This window comes from Anabrus simplex, chromosome 7 (assembly GCF_040414725.1).
Source record: "Anabrus simplex isolate iqAnaSimp1 chromosome 7, ASM4041472v1, whole genome shotgun sequence".
In the NCBI taxonomy this organism is placed as follows: Eukaryota; Metazoa; Arthropoda; class Insecta; order Orthoptera; family Tettigoniidae; genus Anabrus; species Anabrus simplex.
This window is the reverse complement of record NC_090271.1, coordinates 143845938-143867578: the sequence shown is the minus strand read 5'-3', so window position 1 is coordinate 143867578 and position 21641 is coordinate 143845938. Positions and strand designations below refer to the sequence as shown.

At 38.0% G+C, this 21641-nt stretch overlaps 1 protein-coding gene across 1 annotated transcript in view; it reads right to left on the bottom strand.

Annotated features, from left to right (window-relative positions):
* LOC136877378 (RRP12-like protein) overlaps window positions 1-21641 on the bottom strand; it is a 129465-nt gene that overhangs the window by 20820 nt on the left and 87004 nt on the right. Inside the window, exons 11-15 of the mRNA XM_067151364.2 lie at window positions 20888-21017; window positions 19854-20090; window positions 19533-19759; window positions 7368-7491; window positions 3353-3517 (exon numbers count right to left, since the gene is read on the bottom strand). Of these exons, the coding sequence (XP_067007465.2) occupies window positions 3353-3517; window positions 7368-7491; window positions 19533-19759; window positions 19854-20090; window positions 20888-21017 (883 nt within the window). The remainder of the gene's footprint in view (window positions 1-3352; window positions 3518-7367; window positions 7492-19532; window positions 19760-19853; window positions 20091-20887; window positions 21018-21641) is intronic.

The window sequence follows — 21641 nt, the reverse complement described above, 5'->3', positions numbered from 1 at the left end:
AAATTAAAGTACTTAACTTTATTGCAAAATTCTATGGAATTTTTCACTGACGTATTGGCTTGAAAATTATAGTGTGTTTTAAGGAATTTGTGAATGAAATTAGATACTTCATAAGTCGGACTATTTCTGACATTGATAATGGGTCTTATGGGGATGTCGGCTTTATGGATCTTGGGTAGCGCTTTCACTGTGGGAAGCTTCGGATTCATGATAAACATTTTGGATTTTTCAAGGTCATTAAACAAAAATGAAACGTTCTTAATAATGGTTTTCAAGTCTCTTCGTATTTTATTTGTTGGATGCTTTTTAGAGGTTATGAATTTGTTTTCTATAAAAGAAGTTTGTGCTTTATTGATGTAGTCACTTTTTTTCCATGATTATGATAGTGTTCCCTTTGTTGGCTTTTATTATTATTATTATTATTATTATTATTAAGTCATTGTTTTTGACTTTTTTCTTTAGTTTGTGGGCTTTAGATATATATTCAGTGTTGGGTTTAATGGTTTGTTGTCGATTAAAGATAAAAGATAGTTTACATTTGACTTCATACCAACTTCTTCTGGTATGTTTATGGGTAACTTATTAATGGCTAATTCCAATTCAGCTATGGAGGAAAATAAATTATCACGGTTAAAAGGATTACTCCAATTATGTTAAGGTCCATTGCTCAGCACTTCGAGTTCGACATCGAGATTGATTTTACTTATGTTCACTACAGGTTGGTGAAAATCATTTGGTTTTATGCTGTTTGGGGTAGTATGTTTGCTGAGTGTTATTTTTGAAAGAGCATTCCATTTTTTGTCAAGTGTGTTTTATTTCTTTAACAAGGTATAATTAACTTTGTTAGTGATGTGTACATGGAAGGATGTCCATTCGAGGGGGCAGAGAAGAGTGGAAACTTCTAAATGAGTTTCATGTATTTTGTGGTTCAGAAGAGATTTCTTTTCATGTAGAAATTTGATTTTGTCTTTAATCCAAATTTTATCAGTTTTAAGTTGAGTCACACGAGTTTTTGCTGTGTTCTTATGAGTTTTCTTAGGGCCGGTTGCATAAAAATCGCTAACTGTAGTTCAGTTTTGATCGAAGATCGGAAATGAACTTCGTTCTTTTCTCTGTGTGAGTTGTATAACACTAATCTGAGATCACTGAACCAAGTTCAATTTTGATCTAAGGTCGACAAAACAGAGTTGACAACATCGCTAAACAAGAAAGATAATTGCGATTGTATCGAATCGAGTTGTATCGAACATGCGATTTAGATAGAAACGATCGACAATTGTCGACGCCATTCGACATTCATTTGCCTGCGATATGTAAACAAAGCCGCAAAATGGAGAAGAAAGATAAGTAACAAGAAGACGCATACTGCAAATTTTAAGAAAGAGGAAAAGATATGTCCTCCTTACTTCACCCTCTTCAGCAGGCATCTTGATGAATTGAGGTTTTAGAGCTGCAATCTCTCTAGTGACTTTGTGTATAGTACTACTTGCAGTTCCTTTATTTACATTGAATACATCTCCAATTACTATTTGGAAGCTTCCAGTTGCGTAAAATCTTAGTGTGAGAAGGATCATGAACATTGAATTTAGTGCATGATTTCGTTTAGTTTGTGTCCTTAATTGTAGATGTAATCTTTGTTCTAGTTCTTCAACTACACGTTTTCCTAATCGAAACCGTATTTTAAATTGTCGATCATTTAGTTCTAACAAGGGATTCCTTCTATGTTGAAACACGCGAGGAGCTCTTTGGAGTTCAAACTCTCCATTCTCAGATGAAACATGAGAGTAATCTGAAATCTAAAAATAGCATAACCTATAGGCCCTAAGCATAAAACAGTGGAGAACAAACAACTTGTTAATAGTAGGATTATTGTTCAAATAATTACAATTAGCATTACTTGCCATTTTACTTTAATCAACAGTAGGCCTATTTATTATTTTCTTTGTTATTATGTTATAGACACCTAAACAGATTTATTTCTCACAGAAATAATAATTATATTCCTTCTGCTGAACTTAGTTCAACCAGGTTAATCTGAGAAAATTCACCAGTCAGATATGATCTTCCATCAAGAAGACATGATCTTGGATTAATGTTTATACAACCAAAATTCTAAGTTCAGCTTGACTGGAGATCAGTTTCAGGTGGTTGAACTTAGATTAACTTTTATGCAACTGGCCCTTTGTGAATTTTAGAAATTTCGGGGTTAAGACTGATCAAGCATTTTTTCAGAAACTGTATGTCTTTGCCTAATTTGGCAACCTTTATTTTGAGATTGCAATAAATATTAGCTTTCTTGACTGCCTGGATGACATTTCCATTACAAGATATAAGAAACATTCTGTATTGACGGTTTTATAAGAATCATTCTGTATTGATAGTTTTCACTTTACAAAAGAAATTTAATATGTCCTCCTATTCAATACATACACATCTCCATCATTAGATGGAGTAATAATAGTCATACATGTTTCAACTTGTTTGAGCAATCTTCTTTAAACAAAAAGGGGTTAAGTCTTTTTTACATAATTGATGCTAAAAAATGTGTTTAAAGCATAATGAATAAACAAATGAAAACAAATGAGACATGATGGAATTAAAACAATAAGTGATTATGGCGAGGTTGTGGATTTCTTAGTCTAAAAACGTGCATTATGTTACAATTAAAAATCAAGGACAAATTCAATGTGCTAAAATTTAAAATGACAGTCTGTCTTTGTTGAGTCACTATCACAAACAGTTAAGAGGGCAGCAAAAACTTGAGAAACTGTTTGAGAAGGAAACAAGTGCCAGGTAAAATATATGTGGAAAGAAGATAGTGGCAACTTTTTTCTTCTTTTTTTTTTTTTAATACAAAAATGGGCCATCTCACCTCTGTGAACTTGGACACATATCGTACAGTCAATGCTGAAGGGTACGTGAATGACTATCTTCCCAAAGTCCTCGACACATGGAAATCACAACACAAGGCCAAGAGTGGGCACCTTTTGTTGCATCACGACAACGCATCTGTGCACAGGGCTGCCAGAATAATAGATTTTTTGGAAAAAGAAAAAGTGCGAGTGTTACCTCATCCCCCCCTATTCACCTGACCTGGCTCCATGTAACTTCTTTCTGCTCCCTAAGACCAAGGAAAAAATGTGTGGGTAGTGGTTTTTGTCAGATGAAGAGGCCATTGCAATGCAAAGTTATAACTTTTGTTTTAAAAAAAAACAAATTTCTCACACTCTGCTAAAAACTTTTGGCATAGCCCTCGTACCATCCACACTTAATTCAACAAACCTTTAGTCATCTGACTTTCCTTTTTCAAGGATCTGAATTATACTTGAGTGCTCCAAAATCAAATCCATACCTGCATTCCTTCTCCAATCTGAATGAGCAGACTATAAGCAGCAGTTCGACATCTTTCATTGATATCCTTACAACAGATTACAGCCTCAGGTACAATCTGTTGCAGTAAACTCATATCACAATGCTGTAGCCGTCGAAGTATATGTATAAGACATCGTAACCTGGGCTGAAAGAAATAAAACACAATACAAATTAGAAAGACAATATTTCTGATATTAATAACCAAGAAGCATTAACAAAGCAATAGATAATTACTGAAGAGCACACATGACAAGATACATATTTACTTAACTTCCCAAACAGTTTAGGTTGCCAATTAGGACAAAGTACTGTGCATTGATATATATTATCATTTAAGCACTCAAGCTATACTTAAAATACACAAGAAGGGAAAACTGGAAGCAATATGTTACCAGGAAAGAGATAATTACACAAGACTTACAAGCTATGTATTAACTCTTGCATCTCTACAGGTGATTCCTCAGTATCTGGACTGACCACTTCAGAGCACAGAGTGTGGGATGCCAGCAAATCTGCAGCTGGATCCGAAGAAATTGAAAAATTCCCATGGCTTCCAATCATCCGCCAAAACATGTGCAATTCTTAAATGTTATATGCTTGGCGGAAGTAGTTTATTGTTGGCTCGTATATTTCCTTTGTCTCCCAGTCAACAGCTGCCAGCTGATCCAGACTCTCCTCGAAGCATATAGTGGGGTCAATTATAATACCTCAACCCTGTGTCCTGTCCAGCGCAATGATGTCTATTCGGCGAGAACTTCCACCTTCAGCCACGCAGTGAATCTCCTCGTGAAACTCCTAGTTGTCCTTAATGAGTGCTTTAGCAATTATCTTCCATATGTGATGGTATCTGTCATTTCTTTAAGCTCTCTGTGATGACAAAAGCCAAAGATATGGGCAAGGGTTTCGGTTTCCTCACTTGGCTTCGCCCATGAAGAGCTCTTACTGGAGCAACACTGCACTACATTTCGAGAGCGTCTCTCCACTCAGAGTGTGTCCCATTTTAGTCATAAGCCATCTGTTGGTTGGAGGATATTCTCTAAACAAAGCAGCACTGAGCCCATGAGTTTTTAAAGAGCGCCATTTCTGATACTCGCTGCTCCTCTGATGTTCATGAACATTTTCTTTTTTAATGAAACTGAATCCTCTGCAAGCCCAAATTGCAACACATGACCATTTTTCTTGTGCTAAAAAGTGAATCACTGAGCCCATGAGTTTTTAAAGAGCGCCATTTCTGATACTCGCTGCTCCTCTGATGTTCATGAACATTTTCTTTTTTAATGAAACTGAATCCTCTGCAAGCCCAAATTGCAACATATGATCATTTTTCTTGTGCTAGAAAGTGAATAAAATTAATGTGCTCATTTAAAGCTGGACAAAGAATATTACAAACATTTTTATGCTGCAAACTGGCTTCCCACTCGGCCTTCATACTGAGGGAGAAATAAAATAGGGATATTGGCTGGTAACTGCAGAATTTCCTTCACAGCACTTCTTATAATTTTGTCAGTGCTTGGTAACAACAAATGTGGTATTTTCGTTTTGCAGAGGGTATTTAAAAAATAGGCCACAGAAACTGATTAATGTTTACGAACTCCTGTTCAGGTTTCAATAACAAACTCCCAGCCAATAACTTTCCTTGGTCTAGGAGCAAAGAATCTTTCAAATCCACACCTACATAGCAGAACGACACTATTTTCTTTGCTAGTGGTTTACGGCCACTCCAACACACTGAATGTTTTCGTCGATGCAAGGATAGGAAAAGGCTAAGATTGGGAAGGTAGCAGCCATTGCCTTAATTAAATTACAGCCCCAACTAGCGATGTGTAGTAAAGAGACGGTCGTTTATTGTCAATGAGTTGAGTGCGCGTGTGAAAAGAAGCAGCGTGGTTACCGCGGTAGTTGCCACTGGTGTTAGGCCGTGAATGCAACAACCCTTGAGTTTTCGCATGAGATTCTGAGAAAAAAGTCTTGGGTTGGGAGAAATATGGTATCTCTCCAGAGATATCTGTGGCAAACACCTCAGGTTTCTTCTACAAACAGTGTCACCTAACCTAACCATGTATGTAGCCTATTATGAAAACGTATTTGAAACCCATGTAGAGAAATAACCTCCTCGCGAAAAATTGACATGTAAATAACCGTAACTAGATGCGAGAAGATATGAAATATCCTCTGAAATCAGTGATGTACTCTGCCATATCTTGAGGTGTATCACATTCTTACTTGATTTCCGTATATAACATTAAAATTAAGATATCGTTTACTTCAGTCTTTATTTTTAACGAGTTAACAACTGCTATCGGCCACGTTATTTACGCACTTATTACGAAAATGTGTTTTCCTCTTTCATTTCGAATTTTCTTTAGAGAACAGCAGTCAATGGGTACTACTAATAAACTCCAACATCGCCTTTGAATGTCAACGAGAGAGCTCGCAAATTCACAAAATGAGAAAACTATACCATACCGAAGATGATCGACAGCATTTTGCTGCAAACATTTCGGTTTTCTTATTCAAACAGCGTCACGTATCCTAACTTAACCGTACTATACGTATGATGAGTACACACTTCAAGCGCCAGTAGGGAATTACGCACTCTGCCATATCTCAAGGTGTATCCCATTCTTACTTAATTGCAGATTTAGCCTCAAAATTAAGCGGTGGTTTAGTCAGCCTTAATTTTAACGAGTTAACAACCGTTATCGGACACGTTATTTACGCATTTATTACGAAAATATGTTCTCTTTCATTTCGAATATTCTTTACGGAACAACTGTCGACGGATATTACTAATCGACTCCGACATCGCCTTTGAATGTCGACGAGAGAAATCTCTAGTGCACATAGCGAGGAAACGATGCCGAAGATAATCGATCGCATGCAAAATCGTCGCTGGGGTGCATAAATATCGGCAACGGAAAAAATCGCGCGCGCTTTAATCGCTCTTAATAACGGATGCACCAGTGATAGGGTTCTCGCTGTAACCGAAGGACGATACACAGTTTAATATAGGAATTTTGAAGGGACAGAAAAATGTCGTCGCTATAACGGAGTTCTCGTTATATGCCGTACTCGCTATAACAGACTTCTACTGTAATTCCTTACTGTTCTCGTTCTGTCCATCCTCATAACATGTCCAAACCATTGTAGCCCGAGTCTTTCAAAAAGCTCAGTAACAGGTATTTTGATGCCAGCCTCCATGTTGTTTGATTCATTCGTTTTTCCTGGTCTTTCAGTTCATTGTTCTGATGAATTTCTGTTGACTGGATTTTACTATTAGCCTTGTTTTGTACGGTACATGTTTCTAATCCATAGGTGAGAACTAGATTGAAGTAGGTATGAAACATGGTCAATTTTGCTTTCTTGGGTATTTTATCATCCAATGATTTCTAACTTGAAAATAAAATTGAGAACTCTCAGAGAGCCTAATGTAATTTAAGAGGTCAAATTTGTCATACACTCTAATGGTACGGGGGCAGTGTAAAATACATCCATAATACCCCCCGCCAGCTATAAGAGGCAACTAAAAGAAGAACTTGTAAGCACAGAGTGGCAACATCAGGACCCCTAGCTGAGTCTAGCATTGATTTCACTTCCTTGCATCAGACTCCTCACTTTTAACTTCCCTATTAGACATCACTTCGTCAACTCTTGTTCTCTCCCAACCCCGATGATACTAGGTTTGCAAGGCCTAGAGTGTCTTTCATTTTCACATTCTTTTTGGTCCTTCCCTTTCTTTTTCCAATACATTCATTCTTATTGGACAACCTCTTCCGGTAGGCAATCACAACCACCACCACTTTAACAGTACAAATTGCCTACAACAAATTGTGACCTATTCATTAATAAATTTGATTTTACACAGAATAATGCCAGGTTGATGGCAATTATATACCATCTAAAAGAAAGTGACATTCAAGAATTTAATTTATCACATAAAATAATCTCTTATAATAACAGTTTTGTAATTCCCCATAACAAATAAAGATGCTTACCCCTTTACTTGAAGGAGCAGACTTGGAGAGCGACTTCAATAATAACTGTTGCAGAGTGGGGAGATTACCAGTAACAAAAGCCTGGCAGCCTTCTGAGTCACTACTACAAAGTTCTTCAAGCAACCTGTGAAAAAAATAAAGAATAAAACTCTCACCAAAATTCAAATGTTACAGAAAATATACAAGGTACAAAATTATGTTTTATCTTTGCAGCCAATATGAACATCACATAAAAGCTGTTGAAGTATTGTGGCGTACGGACAATCGAACAGAAGGACAATGAAACAAGTGACGGCACAACATGACAAACACAGTGTCAATTGCCAGCACTGCCACAAGAAAGACTAGAGACCAACCCAGCGCGAAATTACGCCAACAACTTAGGGTAGGCCTCGACCAAAACACAAGGGAACAGGACTGGGAAATGATGGAATCTGGGCAAACCGAATACAAAAGAACCACCAGGAGAGGGTTGATTCTAGGACAAAGAAGGGATAGAACACTCCAATTAAAATAACGTATTTTCTTGCATAATTTACGCATCCCAATATTTTTGAGTCCAAAGTGAAGATAAAGAAATGTTCATGTATTTGACGCACCCACTTCCTCGAACATCCATCACGCAGCTCCGGGTGCATTTCAAAATAAAGATGTCAGCTACTCAAGTAACAGCCTTCCTATTGCAAAACCAGGCATTCCAAACACTGAGCAACGTGCTGTTATTAGCCGGTAGGAAATATCACTGCACTAGTTCAGTGAGAGAACCAGCACAGAAGTGATTAGTGATGCTCTATTCCAGTCTGGTACAAACATATTTCACATGTGTTTTGGGTATGGGACATGCATTTTCTGTGATCTCAAAATTGTTTGTTAGTCCACAGTGAGCAATTATTAGAATAACACTGCATCATATAAACTTGCTGTGATCAGTTACGCTGGAAACATATCGGAATAGGGGAGCGAGCCGTAAGTATTCAGTGTCCGAATGCAATGTGCGCTACTGCGGTAACAGAGAAGTGCACTTGAAGCGACCAACAGGTCCCGCAAAGCATTTCACGGACCAAAAGGCGACAAGTTTATGCAAGTAGAGGAGGAACTGCTTAAATATATGATTTCGTTACGCAACGTTGGATATGCCATTTCTCACAAAATGCTGTATTTTAAGGGACAAGAAATAGCCACTGCACATGAAATCAGTGTCTCAGATTTGAAAGTTAACTGCGGCTGGATGAATAGTTTTGTGAAGAGAAATGGGCTTTTTCTTCGATGAAGAACAACATTATGCCAAAAAATACTGAATAATTTCAACCAAAATGCAATTCATTTTCATCGCTTTGTGACTGAGAAGCGTAAGTGAAGGAATATTTGATCTCCCAAATAGGAACCGCAGGTCAGACGCCTATCAGTTTCCATATGCCATAAAGTCAAACAATCGATAAGAAAGGGACATCGAGTGTTATCATACGCGCTACCAGAAGCAAAAAACGATTCACTGCAATGCTTGCTGTAAAATCTGATGGCAGAAAGCTTGTACCTTATGTTGTTCTAAAACGAAATACAATGCCTACAAGAAAAAGGGTGGATGGACACATCACTCGTACCAGATTGGATACGAGTGGTTTGGGACAATCTAGCAGGGTCCCTCCTTCGATGCGCGGCCATTCTCGTGTTGGATTTTTTTTTTTTTGCCGGTATGTCATTATTATGACATTGCATGAATTGTACTTTTATGAGTTCATGTTTATTTCACTTCAGGTCTTATTGTCAGCTCGTAATGGGAAGAATATTTTCACCGGGCGAGTTGGCCGTGCGCGTAGAGGCGCGCGGCTGTGAGCTTGCATCCGGGAGATAGTAGGTTCGAATCCCACTATCGGCAGCCCTGAAGATGGTTTTTCGTGGTTTCCCATTTTCACACCAGGCAAATGCTGGGGCTGTACCTTAATTAAGGCCACGGCCGCTTCCTTCCAACTCCTAGGCCTTTCCTATCCCATCGTCACCATAAGACCTATCTGTGTCGGTGCGACGTAACCCCTAGCAAAAAAAAAATATTATTTTCCAGTGTTGGTACTTCAAACCCATGTGGCCAACTTACCTGATGTAACATATTTGACTTTTCAGAAAATTCTCAGGCCGGAATTTTATGCCAAACGACGATAACCGCAAATGAGTTGAACCAACTGGGTTTATATTGTATTCGATATACCATTTTAAATATAAATGATCCGTAAATAATTTTTAAATATCTGAATTCCTTGAACAATTTATGCATCCAAAGTTTTCGCCTGTACTATTCATCAAAAAAGTGTGTTAATTACACGAGAAAATACGGTAACACAACTCACCTTCATAGTTAAGGACCAAAAATTTAATGTAAATAAAAATAATTTGAAAGGTTGGTGACAAGAAAATTATAAAAAAGCTGAATTTTAAAATTGGTATCCCTTTTAACAAAAAAGAGTTGATAGAAAAATCCAACGCTTGGCCAAAGGGTATCATAGTAAGACGTTATATTTTTCGGAAATGGAGATGGGAAAGAAGTAGAGCATAGCGCAAAGGATGAGTGTGATACAATAAAGCTCTTAACAGGGAATGTAGAAGGTTTGACGACATTGCCCAATATAACAGGGACACAGGAGCGATACTCCAAGAATAGCCCAAACGACGCCTTAGACGACCCCATAAGCTTAATGTTATGTTATGGAACGTACAGGGACTAAGAAGCGCCCTAAATCAAATGCCTTAAATATTACAGACACGGACATAGTAATACCAGTAGAGACGTTCTTAACAGATCCATTATCAATACAAGGATACTACACAAGACACAGTCTGGCACTGCAGGGGCAAAAGGACGACCCAGTGGAGGAATATCTTGCTTCGTAAAACCGGAACTAACTCCAATGAGAACTATATACAGAACACTGCACCTTTTGCTGGTCAAAACCACGTTTACATCATTGATATGTGCATACTTTCAGCCAGATACCCAAGAAGACATCATAAGAGACTCACTAAAAGAAGCAGTAAACATTGTAGGAAAGAATAAACCTCTCATCGTAGCAGGTGATCTAAACTGTCGCATAGACGTGCCAAATCAGAAAACACAATTGGTGAAAGAATACCTAGAATCTGAAGGACTCGTGCTAGTAAACAAGCCAACGGAACCAACGTACATCTGTCACAACGGACACAGTATCATAGATCTTGTCTTCGTAAACCATAAAATTACCATGAAATCTCTCCAAGTAATAGATGATTCACCAACGATCCCTATCACAAAACATCTACCTAACAAGATAACTGTAAAAGTGAAACACTTTGAACCGAAGAGCCAACAGGTGAAGACTAAATACAAAAGAGTAACCAATCTAACAGCCTTCCAGGAAATTGCTCCAACATTGGAAATTATTCAAAATGACATAACCAAAGGCAACATAAATGAGGCAAGCCAGGAGACAGAAAAGGTAATATGAATGGGAATGGTAAAGATTGAGGACAGGACGAGAAAAGCAAGACCATGGTTTGATCGAGAATGCTATATTCTTCGGAAAGATACTTTTATAGCTCTCCACAAAGCAAGGCGCTCACACAAAGAAAGCAAATTACATATTTACGCGATGAAGAGAAGAATGTATAATAAAATATAATAATAATAATAATATATTAAAAGAAAAAAAATTAAACCAGGAGACCAGAAATAAAATATAAAAATGCATTGAAACAAGTTAAATGCATTACCATGACAAAGTTCAACACATTAAATACACCGACACAAGCATATTACATAAACAAAAGATGCAGGTCACAACATTCAGTAATCACCACCACCATGACCGATGGCAACAATACACAATATAATAAGACGCCGTTATCTTATCAGCAAGCCAAAGTAAACATCCCACAATAATGCAGTGAACGGCGACAAAGTTAAGAAAGGAAAGCTACGAAATGGAAATAATCTCAGAAAATAAATAATATTATTAAAATTAAGAAAAATCTAAACAAGACAAATTGCAAATCAAATTTATCAAATTAAAAGCACACTTCGGTATAAAATTACAAATCCAATTATTACATCTTCACACCAACTATTAGGAAGTAATGTCGCTTAAACATCATTGACACAACTGATGGTGGCCAGCCACACCAATAGACCATTAACAATTTTGTGAAATCAAATACATTAAATTTTAAATTGCCAGGAAGATTATTAAACAATATTTGTACCTTAAATTAATTTTTAAACTGCCACAATAATATCAACACACAGGAATTGAGCACCTATAATAATGCCAGCATACTGTCATATCAACAAAAGCAGAGTCTCAATTAAATTTTGACGATATAGAATTTGGCAAGTAAATTTTTTCCGACAGCAAATTATTTAAATCTTGAAGTCTTACGAAGTTTGAAGTTCACTTCCAAGTGAATTACACCAATAATATTTCGCACCAGTCTGACATTTTGTTTAGCCCAATTAAGGAATCTACATCATAGCGGTGAACTTGAAAACCCACAGACGAATAAACACTTTATGCAGAATTTGACTTACCAAACAAGATGATGGTGATGTATAAGGAAAATCCTTCACATGACTTACTGTTAAGAAATCCAATAATGCCTTGGCAACAAGCGTGCACAGGAGATGAAAGTAGAATAGTCACACCACACCTTAAATATGAAATTTAGAATATTACCACCCACCAATAAATTCATAGAAGTAAATAAACTTCCCTAAAACACTGGAAAAACACATTAGGGTGGTTCGAACACCACGCTGGGCCAGATATAGGCCATTGCTGATGGAGCCATTACGCCACACATCTTCTCAATCAGAGATTCACCGAGCGTCTCACTGGTTCATACAACTGACGCTAGAGTGCACCACACTAACAGTTGCAGATCGAGGGGCAGAGTTAACCAACTGCAAGTTCATAGACAATAATGTATAATTAAAAGTCCAATGGTGAAGTGATTGCCCAGTTATATTCCAATTTAGTCCAATCAAGCTTTTAGAGGTACATCAATAGATTAATTACAGCCAATAGCTGTCTTGCAGTTCATGGTGCATTGTTAAATGATACATTTTAAATTGTGAGAATAAATTCTCACATACAAACTGTCATAGTTGGTAATAATTCATGGGTGGGTGGATAAAGAGAGTCAAGTCAAGAAATTATGAAAATTGAGTTACTTCGTATGCCCCCTGCAGAAAAATGATCTCTACGCGTGGGTATAGAGAGTCAAGTCGTATCTTGCATAGAACGCTGGGTAGGACTCTGCGTAATTTGGGGTAGATCATAAATTGTGAAATGTTGGGTGGGAACAGTGGGTTATGTCAACTTACCTCTCTATATATTATTGGAAACTGTGTTGATAGCAGTGGGCGGGAAGAGACATGCCTCTTTTTGTCCCAACTTGTTCATTCTACGCGATACTACAGTACTCTTAGAATCGTTCGCTTTGTGATTGAATTAATAATCGGTGGTAATTCATTAAAGTAATGTACCCTTCAAGAGGACAGCGAATGGTCGCACTGGTGTATGAACAGGGCCTGCAAGCAGACTCAGGTAAGGGATATCTTGCGACTTATATGTTTGTATAACGTGTATTATTTGGAGACCATGTATCGTGTATTAATACAACTTCTTTCTTTCTCAGATTCAAGCGAAGCTCCGTCCTTGCCGGATGATCTTAAAGACTTATTGACTTCAGATGACAGCACTGATGATCCACATTATTTTCCTGACATACAGCAGAGCTCAGATTCTGATGGGAGCGAAATTCCTCAGTTGGTACCAAGAAAGAAGTTGAAAACTACCAATGGGACCCATCCTTCCCCGAGCATTGGTTCGAAAGTGACTCAAGAAACAGACCTGACTGACGAAAATGTAATCGAGGACAGCCTTGCGGATGTTTTGAAACAAAGTAGTGAAAAGGAAGGCAGTGAAACATTAGTGCAAATTGCGACTGAGAGTAAGAAAGGGGTAGATAGCGAAGTGAGCGACAAAGCACATGGTCAGGAACTAAATGTTGATAATAACAAAAAAAACAAAACAAAGTAACCGTTCCCGGAAAAACAGGGGCGTACATCGGATCCGTGGTGTTAAAGGCGAAACGAGAAAAGTGAGACAGGAAAGAAAAACTGCCAGGAATCTAGGACTGGAATATGTAACAAGTAAGGGAAAGCGTGTGCGTGCGAGAAAATTGGAGCCTCTACAGAAGTGCAGAAAGGAAGTGTTCTGAGACATTTACATATGGTGACAGGGAGGCAATTTTTAAGGATTATTGGGGCCTCAGTTGTTATAATCGTCGCCTTGCGAACATAGCTAGTTTGATTGAAATAGAAATTAAGAAATCGGCTAGGGTAAGACAGGAAAGCCTTTCAGGCAAATAACGGTGCAGTATCATTTGGATGTCAATGGTCAAAGGAAGCCTATTTGTAAAACTTGTTTTCGTAAGACATTATGTGAAACAAACCGATTTATTGACACAGTTGTTAGAAAGAAGCGTTGTTCCATTGCTGGCATTCCCCGGCTAGATCAAAGAGGAAAAGAGGAGAAGCACGCCAACACCTACATTCCATTTCCAGCTATGAGAGCCATTATACAAGGAGAGATTCTCAACGTAGATATTTGCCATCTCATCTGACCATGCGTCAGTTACACGATGAGTATAAGAAGCAGTGTTCACAAAGTCCAGTTAGCCGTCGGATTTACGAATCATTCTTTCATGAATTAAAATTAACTATCAAGAACCCCCAGGCTGATACATGTCAGACATGCGACAGACTTTCTTTACAACTCAGTGGCGAACACAAGCAAGAAATCCAGGCACAGATTGAAGACCATCATCTACAAGCTGATCAGGCATACATAGCTAAATCTAAAGATAAAGAGATGTCAAGAGATGATCCTCATAAAAAAACGATCACCTTTGATATGCAGCAGTGTCTTCCTACACCAGTGGTTCGAATTTCCTTGGCATTTTACAAGCGCCAGTTGTGGACCTTCAGTTTGACTGTCCACGACTGTGACAAAGATCAAGCGCATTGCTTTATGTGGAATGAGAGCATCGCTGGGAGAGGTGCTAATGATGTGGCTTCATGTACGTACAAGTTCTTAACAAGTATAGAATCATCAGTTAAGCATCTAAGCATGTACTCGCACATGTAGCTGCCAAAATGAAAACGGCCACATGTCTGTGATGTGCATGACTGTACTTCAAGATTCACCCAACCTAGAAACTATTGATCACAAATTTCTTCTTCCAGGTCACACATGCATGGAGTGTGATGGCGACCACAGCCAAATGGAAAAGAAGAAGAAGAAATTCCAAGGACCCATTGAACATCCACATGACTGGGTAATGCTGGTTCGGCAGACCGGAAAAAGCAAACCGTTCCGAGTGACTGAAATGGCTTGGAATGATTTTAGGAGCTATTCATCTATGTTGAAAGGGCCTCTCCAACTACGGAAGATTAATGTCAGTGGAGAAAAGCTGAACTGGAGGGATATCAAATGGTTGCGTTACGGGAAAAGCAATCCAGGAATGGTCATGTACAAATCAACTCTTGACCTTGGTGCCGACTTTAAAGTAGTCAGTTTCAGAAGGCGGGGAGGGGCAAATCAAGTTTTGCGCCCACTTCTAAGCTATAATGGACCACAGCCAATCTCAGTGGAAAAGAAGAAAGATCTTTTGTCTCTCCTTCCCTACATTTCACCCGTGTTTCATAACTTATACAGGGATTTGAAAACCAGCACTCAAGTACGCAATATCCTGCCCGATACAATGAACTCTGATGACGATGACAGTGATGTCTAACTAAATAGCCCTTTATTATTATTTAAGTGAATACTTATTATTTAGTGACACATTCTGAGTTATATCAACATATTCAGATAATGTTTTAATTTAGATCACATTCATGCCACTGGTGTAAAGGGATTTATGTGTAAAATAAATAATGTGTTAAGTGATATAAGTCAGTGAAAATCATTTTCTCTTACTTTAAGTAATAATATAATCCAAATTAAGTTATATAGTGCCATTTAATAGTCGTAATATGTTTGGACTAGGACCAGGCTCACGTAAGTACGTAATGGCAGTGTTGATGGTTTGTGCCATGATCTTGCAAAAGTGTTCAAACATAAAAATCGTGTTTTCTCAAAACTAACAGTTGTTGACTTAACTCTCTTTACCCACCCACCCTTGAATTATAATAATGTCCCTTATATTATAATGCCACAGTATCTACAAATCTACCCAGATTCCAGCAGCCAATGAACACTAAACAATTACGTAAAACATGTAAGAATTCAAGCTTCAAGTTAAATTTAATACAGTGGAACCTCGATTCTCCGTTTTTGGAGGGACCACAGAAAAAACCGTACAACACATGAAAATGGAAAATCCGGGAACGAATGAACCATCAACAATTTGGCTATACCTCACAAAAATGAAATATGTGTACTTATAATCTTACAAACACCCCTAAACCAAACCAAACTACAGCCCCAATGGGCCTTCGCCAACCATCGACTGCTGCTCAGTCCGAAGGCCTGCAGATTACGTTGTGACACATAGTCAGTGTGACTAATCCTCTCGGCCGTTATTCCTGGCTCTCTACACCGGGGTCGCCATCTCAATATTAAATAGCTCCTCAATTAAATACAATCGTAGAATGAGTGACCTGAAACCAGCCCTCATATCCAGGTAAAAATCCCTGACCTGGCTGGGAATCAAACCCAGGCCCTCCGGGTGAGAGGCAGGTAAATTAGACCAAGGGGACGGCTTCAAACATTAATTACTGGTACACGACTTAAAAATCTCGAACCTTTATGTTTAGTTTTACCGGGGAAACTTCATCAGTTTCCTCTGAAAACTTCTTTCAGTTCAGCAACTTTGATTAGCCAAACTCTTCAAAAATTCTAATAACCGTAACGCCAAGTCAAATGACAATGGATCACAAGTAGTTTTTAATTCTCTAATCTAATAAAATAAAGCACATTAAATACAAAAGTGCCCAACATGATGGCAAAACCCCTTTTTTTAATCTTCCATTGTGATTTGGTCAGCGGTATACTGTTCGTAGTCCGTTTATGAAAGTCTTGTGCCATGTAAATTAGGCCTGCATCGACTTTTAAAGATTATGTTGAACTCGAGAATATAGTTTCGAATGTAAGTATCGATTCTCAAGTTCTTGAATGTACTACAGTCGAACCTCCTTTCTGCGGACACCGTCGGTTCCGAGGAAAATTGTCCGTTACGAGAGGTGTCCGCTAAAACAAGTTTGTAAAAATAATCGAACCTGAAATATAAGCATACATATCTTTCTTTTTATTATTCTAAGTCATTTCTGTGTTAGTATTTCATAGAGAGTTATTATAAGTGATTTTACATCATTTACAAACATTACAGCTTCGTGAAGTAATCTATTGTTACTCATGTTTAACAGACAATGAAATGATACGGTATTTCTGTCTCACTAATTAGCGCCTGTACTGTGCTTTCCTTCTCAAGTTGACTACCTGAGCTCGACCTTATCAGCGACAATCCGAGTTATGAATAGAATGATGCAAGAAGGGAAGAAAATCCCCAGGCAACTTGTGAGTCAACAGTCTCTGGCAGCATTTCTGGGCAATTAGAATTCTTGGAATAGGCCTATACACCACTAGGTAGAACTGCATTCCAATGTACCTTCTCTCCCCTTGCACTCAAAATAGTACAAACATTAAAAAGGGATTTCCTTACGTTTGAAGAATGGTTTTAAAAGAAAGGACAAAATGTGGTCCGGCGTAATAAGTTGTCCTGCAATGTGTATAGTGCCCGCTTAAGTCAAGTGGACAGGACAAATGGCGATGTCCGGAGTTCGAGGTGTCCGCTTATATGAAGCCAATTTAACACTTGTCTTATGTAAAATAAAATTGGTTCCGAGGAAAATTGTCCGTATAGGGAGGTGTCCGCTGAATAAGGGTGTCCGTTAGGGCAGGTTCGACTGTATATTCAATTCTGCCCGTCCCGTCACTAATCAAAATCAAACTGGAAAGAGAAAAATAGCATTAACACTTCCGAAATTATGGTTATTCGCGACCTTAGCTTGCTGTACAAATCGGTAGCCTACGAGTGTAAAATGATACAGAGTTTTTAAACGTAACATGCGCAAATGAAACAACTGCGGTTTTTATAACATTTTAACACAAAAACGTGAAATTCCCAGTCTTATATTAGGACCAAAACAACAATAGGCAATTCCAAAACCTCCCATGGCTTTTATATGTTTTTAAAAAAAAAATTTTAGTGCATTGCCGAACAGATTTTCGGTACTTCCCTTAGGGCACTGTAGAGTAACTGGGCTTTCAGGCAGGAATCGAAACTGCTCCTTCTTAACACAAATTTAGTACCGTATTGTAATATTACCGTACAGAATTATGTTAGCAAGACCAGAACAGATGTTGCACCTCACATTAAAAAAGAAAGCCATGGGAGGTCTTGGGATTGCCTATTACTGTTTAGATCCTAATGTAAGACTGGGAATTTTACGTTTTTGTGTTAAAATACCAAAAACCACAGTCGTTTTATTTGCGCACGTTACATTTAAATGGTTTGTATCATTTCCAACTCGTACTGACATGTGCAGCGAGCGCGCTTTCCAGATGATCTCAAGGTCATGAATAACCGTAATTTCTGAAGTTTTTATGATATTTCTTTTATATTTCCAATTTGATTGGGTTAATGACTGGCAGAATTGAATATAATGCATTCGAGAACTTTTTAGAATCGATACTTACATAGAAACCATGTTTTCGAGTTCAACATAACCTTTAAAAGTCGATGTAGGCCTAACGTACGCGGCGGCGGTACAAGATTTCCAGAAACTGACAACGAACAGTATATCGGAGACAAAATTACAATGAAAGATTAAGAAAGGAAGGGATTTCGCCATCATGTTGGGCGCTTTTGTATCTAATGTGCTTATTTTATTAGATAAGAGAATTAAAAACTACTTGCGGTCGATTGTCGTTTGGCTTGGCGTTATTAGATTTTTCAAAGAGTTTGGCTAATCAAAGTTGCTGAACTGAAAGAAGTTTTCACGGGAAACTGACGAAGATTCCCCTGTAAAATTGAATGTAAATTATCGAGATTTTGAACTCGCTTACCGGTAATTAATGCGGTTTCGCGATCTAACATGCCTGCCTCTCATCCAGAGGGCCCGGGTTCGATTCCGACCAGGTCAGGCAGTTTTACCTGGATATAAGTCTGATTCCAGGTTCATTCAGCCTACGTGATTACCTTTAGGATCTATCTAATGGTGAGATGGCGACCCCAATCTAGAGAGCCAGGAATATCGGCCGAGAGGATTCGTCACACTGACCATGCGTCACCTCGTAATCTGCAGGCCTTCGGGCTGAGCAGCGGTCGCTTGGCAGGCAAAGTCCCATAGGGGCTATAGTTTGGTTTGGTTTAGGGGATTTGTAAGATTATAATTATAGCCTACATGTTGCATTTTTGTGGTGTTTAGCCAAATTGTAGATGGTTTTCATTCATTCCCGGATTTTCCATTTTCCCGTGTTGTACGTTTTATTTTCATGGTCCCTCGAAAAATGAAGAATCGAGGTTCCACTGTACTGACTGAATTATGCACAATCAAAACAATCCAAAGACCTAGTCAATCTCCCAGAGCTCCCGATAGATCGATGTTGCTACTCTCATAGAGATATAGTTAGGTATTATTAAACAATACAAAGTATGAGGTCTAACAGCGAATAAATTTTAAATATTTTTATCAACTGAAGCTTGAGAATTAAACTACACAAATCTAAAAATATAAGTCCAGCCACTAAAATATTCCTAATTTACAAAAACGAACACAAATTATGGAGTTACAATAATTTGTGATAGTGAGCCACAAGCTAAGACAGCACTAACCAATAGGATGTTGGGTGGTACCAGCTGGGAAACACTCTGTGATAACACAAAAACTACAAAATTGTGACAACAGACAGCTGTTGATTGGTTCAAGTTTCTGATACAGTATTCTTATAAAAGATTGGTCAGATTGCGCTACTTGACTAGATCTGCAGTGATATATTACTTTCTTTTTAACAGCAGAGTATACACCATAAAACTTAAAGATACTATAAAATTCACAGGTTATTATAATACCTGTAAGCTTTCTTCTGCTCATGATGATTCTTTGGGTTAGTTAAAGCAGTTTGGCACTGATTGAACAATGTAGCCAAATGTGAGCTGTCCTGGTATGGTAACAAAGCTCGTAATAAGTCCAATACACTCTCCTTCAAAAATGGTTCAATATCTGGGGAATTCAATTTTTCACTTGCTTTGACAAACAGCTCTGCACATAACTCAGGACTTGCTAGAGTCAGATATACCTGAAACCGATCATAATTTAAGTTAGCAAAGTCATGGTCTGAAATCTCAGCAAACAAATTAGATTGGAAAAAACATATACTTTGTATCACTGACTTTTATTGTTTCAAAAGCAGCTAGTCGATGTCCCTCCTCGTCAGTTCCAACTGGTTTTGTAGTGTATAAATTGAAAAGTATTGGCAAGTAATTCTTGGCAAATCTCTTCAACTCATTAAGATTTTCTTGGTTGTTCATTTCCTTATTTCGTGAGATTAACTTTCGTAAAGACGCCATAGCAGACAAGCGTAAATCTTTATATTCACCGATAGCTGTTCCTAGTACCTTGGCAATACCCTACATAAAACAAAAGAAAACAAATGTTATATATACATGATTTCATATTCTGTAGTAGAAAAAACAAATGGAGACAGCAGGGAAAGAGGATAGGAACATACACGTAAGGATAAACACAATGTCACCATTGTCTTATGATTTATTTTTTTTTCCAGTAACTTGAAGACATAAAATATTTAATGTTGTGTATTTATATATATATGTGCAGACACCTGGATACAAGTCCATTGGCTGTGATGATAGGTAGTTTGCAATCTTCTTTTATTTGTGCACACCATCTCTGATCAAGGATTTAGTTACTCCTTGCCCCAGAGGTGAAGATTATTACAGAAGTGTATGTATTTCAATAGCCTCTTGGATTCTTTATTTAAGATTCTGGGGAGCAGGAGCAAAAATCTTCGTTTTATCAAAAGAAATGTTGTAGTATGTTTTGGAGGAAAACTTAGCTATAACTGAAATAGAAATACAAAAACACCTGAAGAACAAGACTTTGGAGGAAGGTTAAAAAATCAGCAATTCTTGTATGCTTATTACACACAAAATACAAGTATGCAGAATAACTATGAAAACATAGGACCCCAAGTTACAGAAGAGTAACAGAAATTCCCATGTGACCACCGGGATAGAGATATTTTCCAGGTGTTCCAATTTTGTTCTCGGGTCTCGTGGGAACCTGGGGGTGGAGATATAAGGCGAGGCACACAGGCCTCCTCTATAGTTGATTTTAGCTACCTAGGGTGATTGATCGCCTTTGATTCAGTAGGGGTACCTCAGTCGCCCTGATCAAGAATACTGACCTTGAAGTTCTCCTTCACATCTGGAGGATTGTTGCAGAAGCTTGGAAGCAATGCCCATATTTGCGACTGTAAAAGATCATAGCTGTGAGCTGCTATTTGATTGTCCTTTCCTAAGTTTAAAGACCGTTTCCTGAAATAAATAAACAAAACTGACTGCAAATTAATGTTTCCATAATAAAAGAAAATTAAAATACAGCCATGATTAATACCACAGAACTTTAGTTGAAAATCTTGCAAGAAAATGCAACTCAAACTTTCTCACACAAAAACAGAGGATGTAGTGGAGGTCTTTTGAGCTGACATCTATAGGCAACCTGTGTGTCTGTGACGATAAGGCCCTGCCTTTGATGAATTCTCATGTTGAAGATGGCACACACAACCAGTCCCCGAGCCAGAGGAATTCACCAATTAAGGTTAAATCCCCAACCCGGCCAGGAATCTAACCCAAGACCCCTTGGAACAAAGGCCAGCTAATCATTCAGCCATGGAAATGGACAGAATGTGGAATGAAGATCAGTGTTAAAAAGATCATGACACTGGTTATGATACAAAGAAAGAAAGAAAGAAAGAAAGAAAGAAAGAAAGAAAAATGTTTAAAATGGAGGCACAGATCTGGAATTGGAGACATTCTAGTACTTTGGAAGTGAACTAATGAAGGATGGTTGCCTTGTTGTACTTTCGCTTAAAACAATAACCACCACCATCAATCGCCAATGAACTAATGAAGAATGCAAGACTGCAAGAATGGATGCTG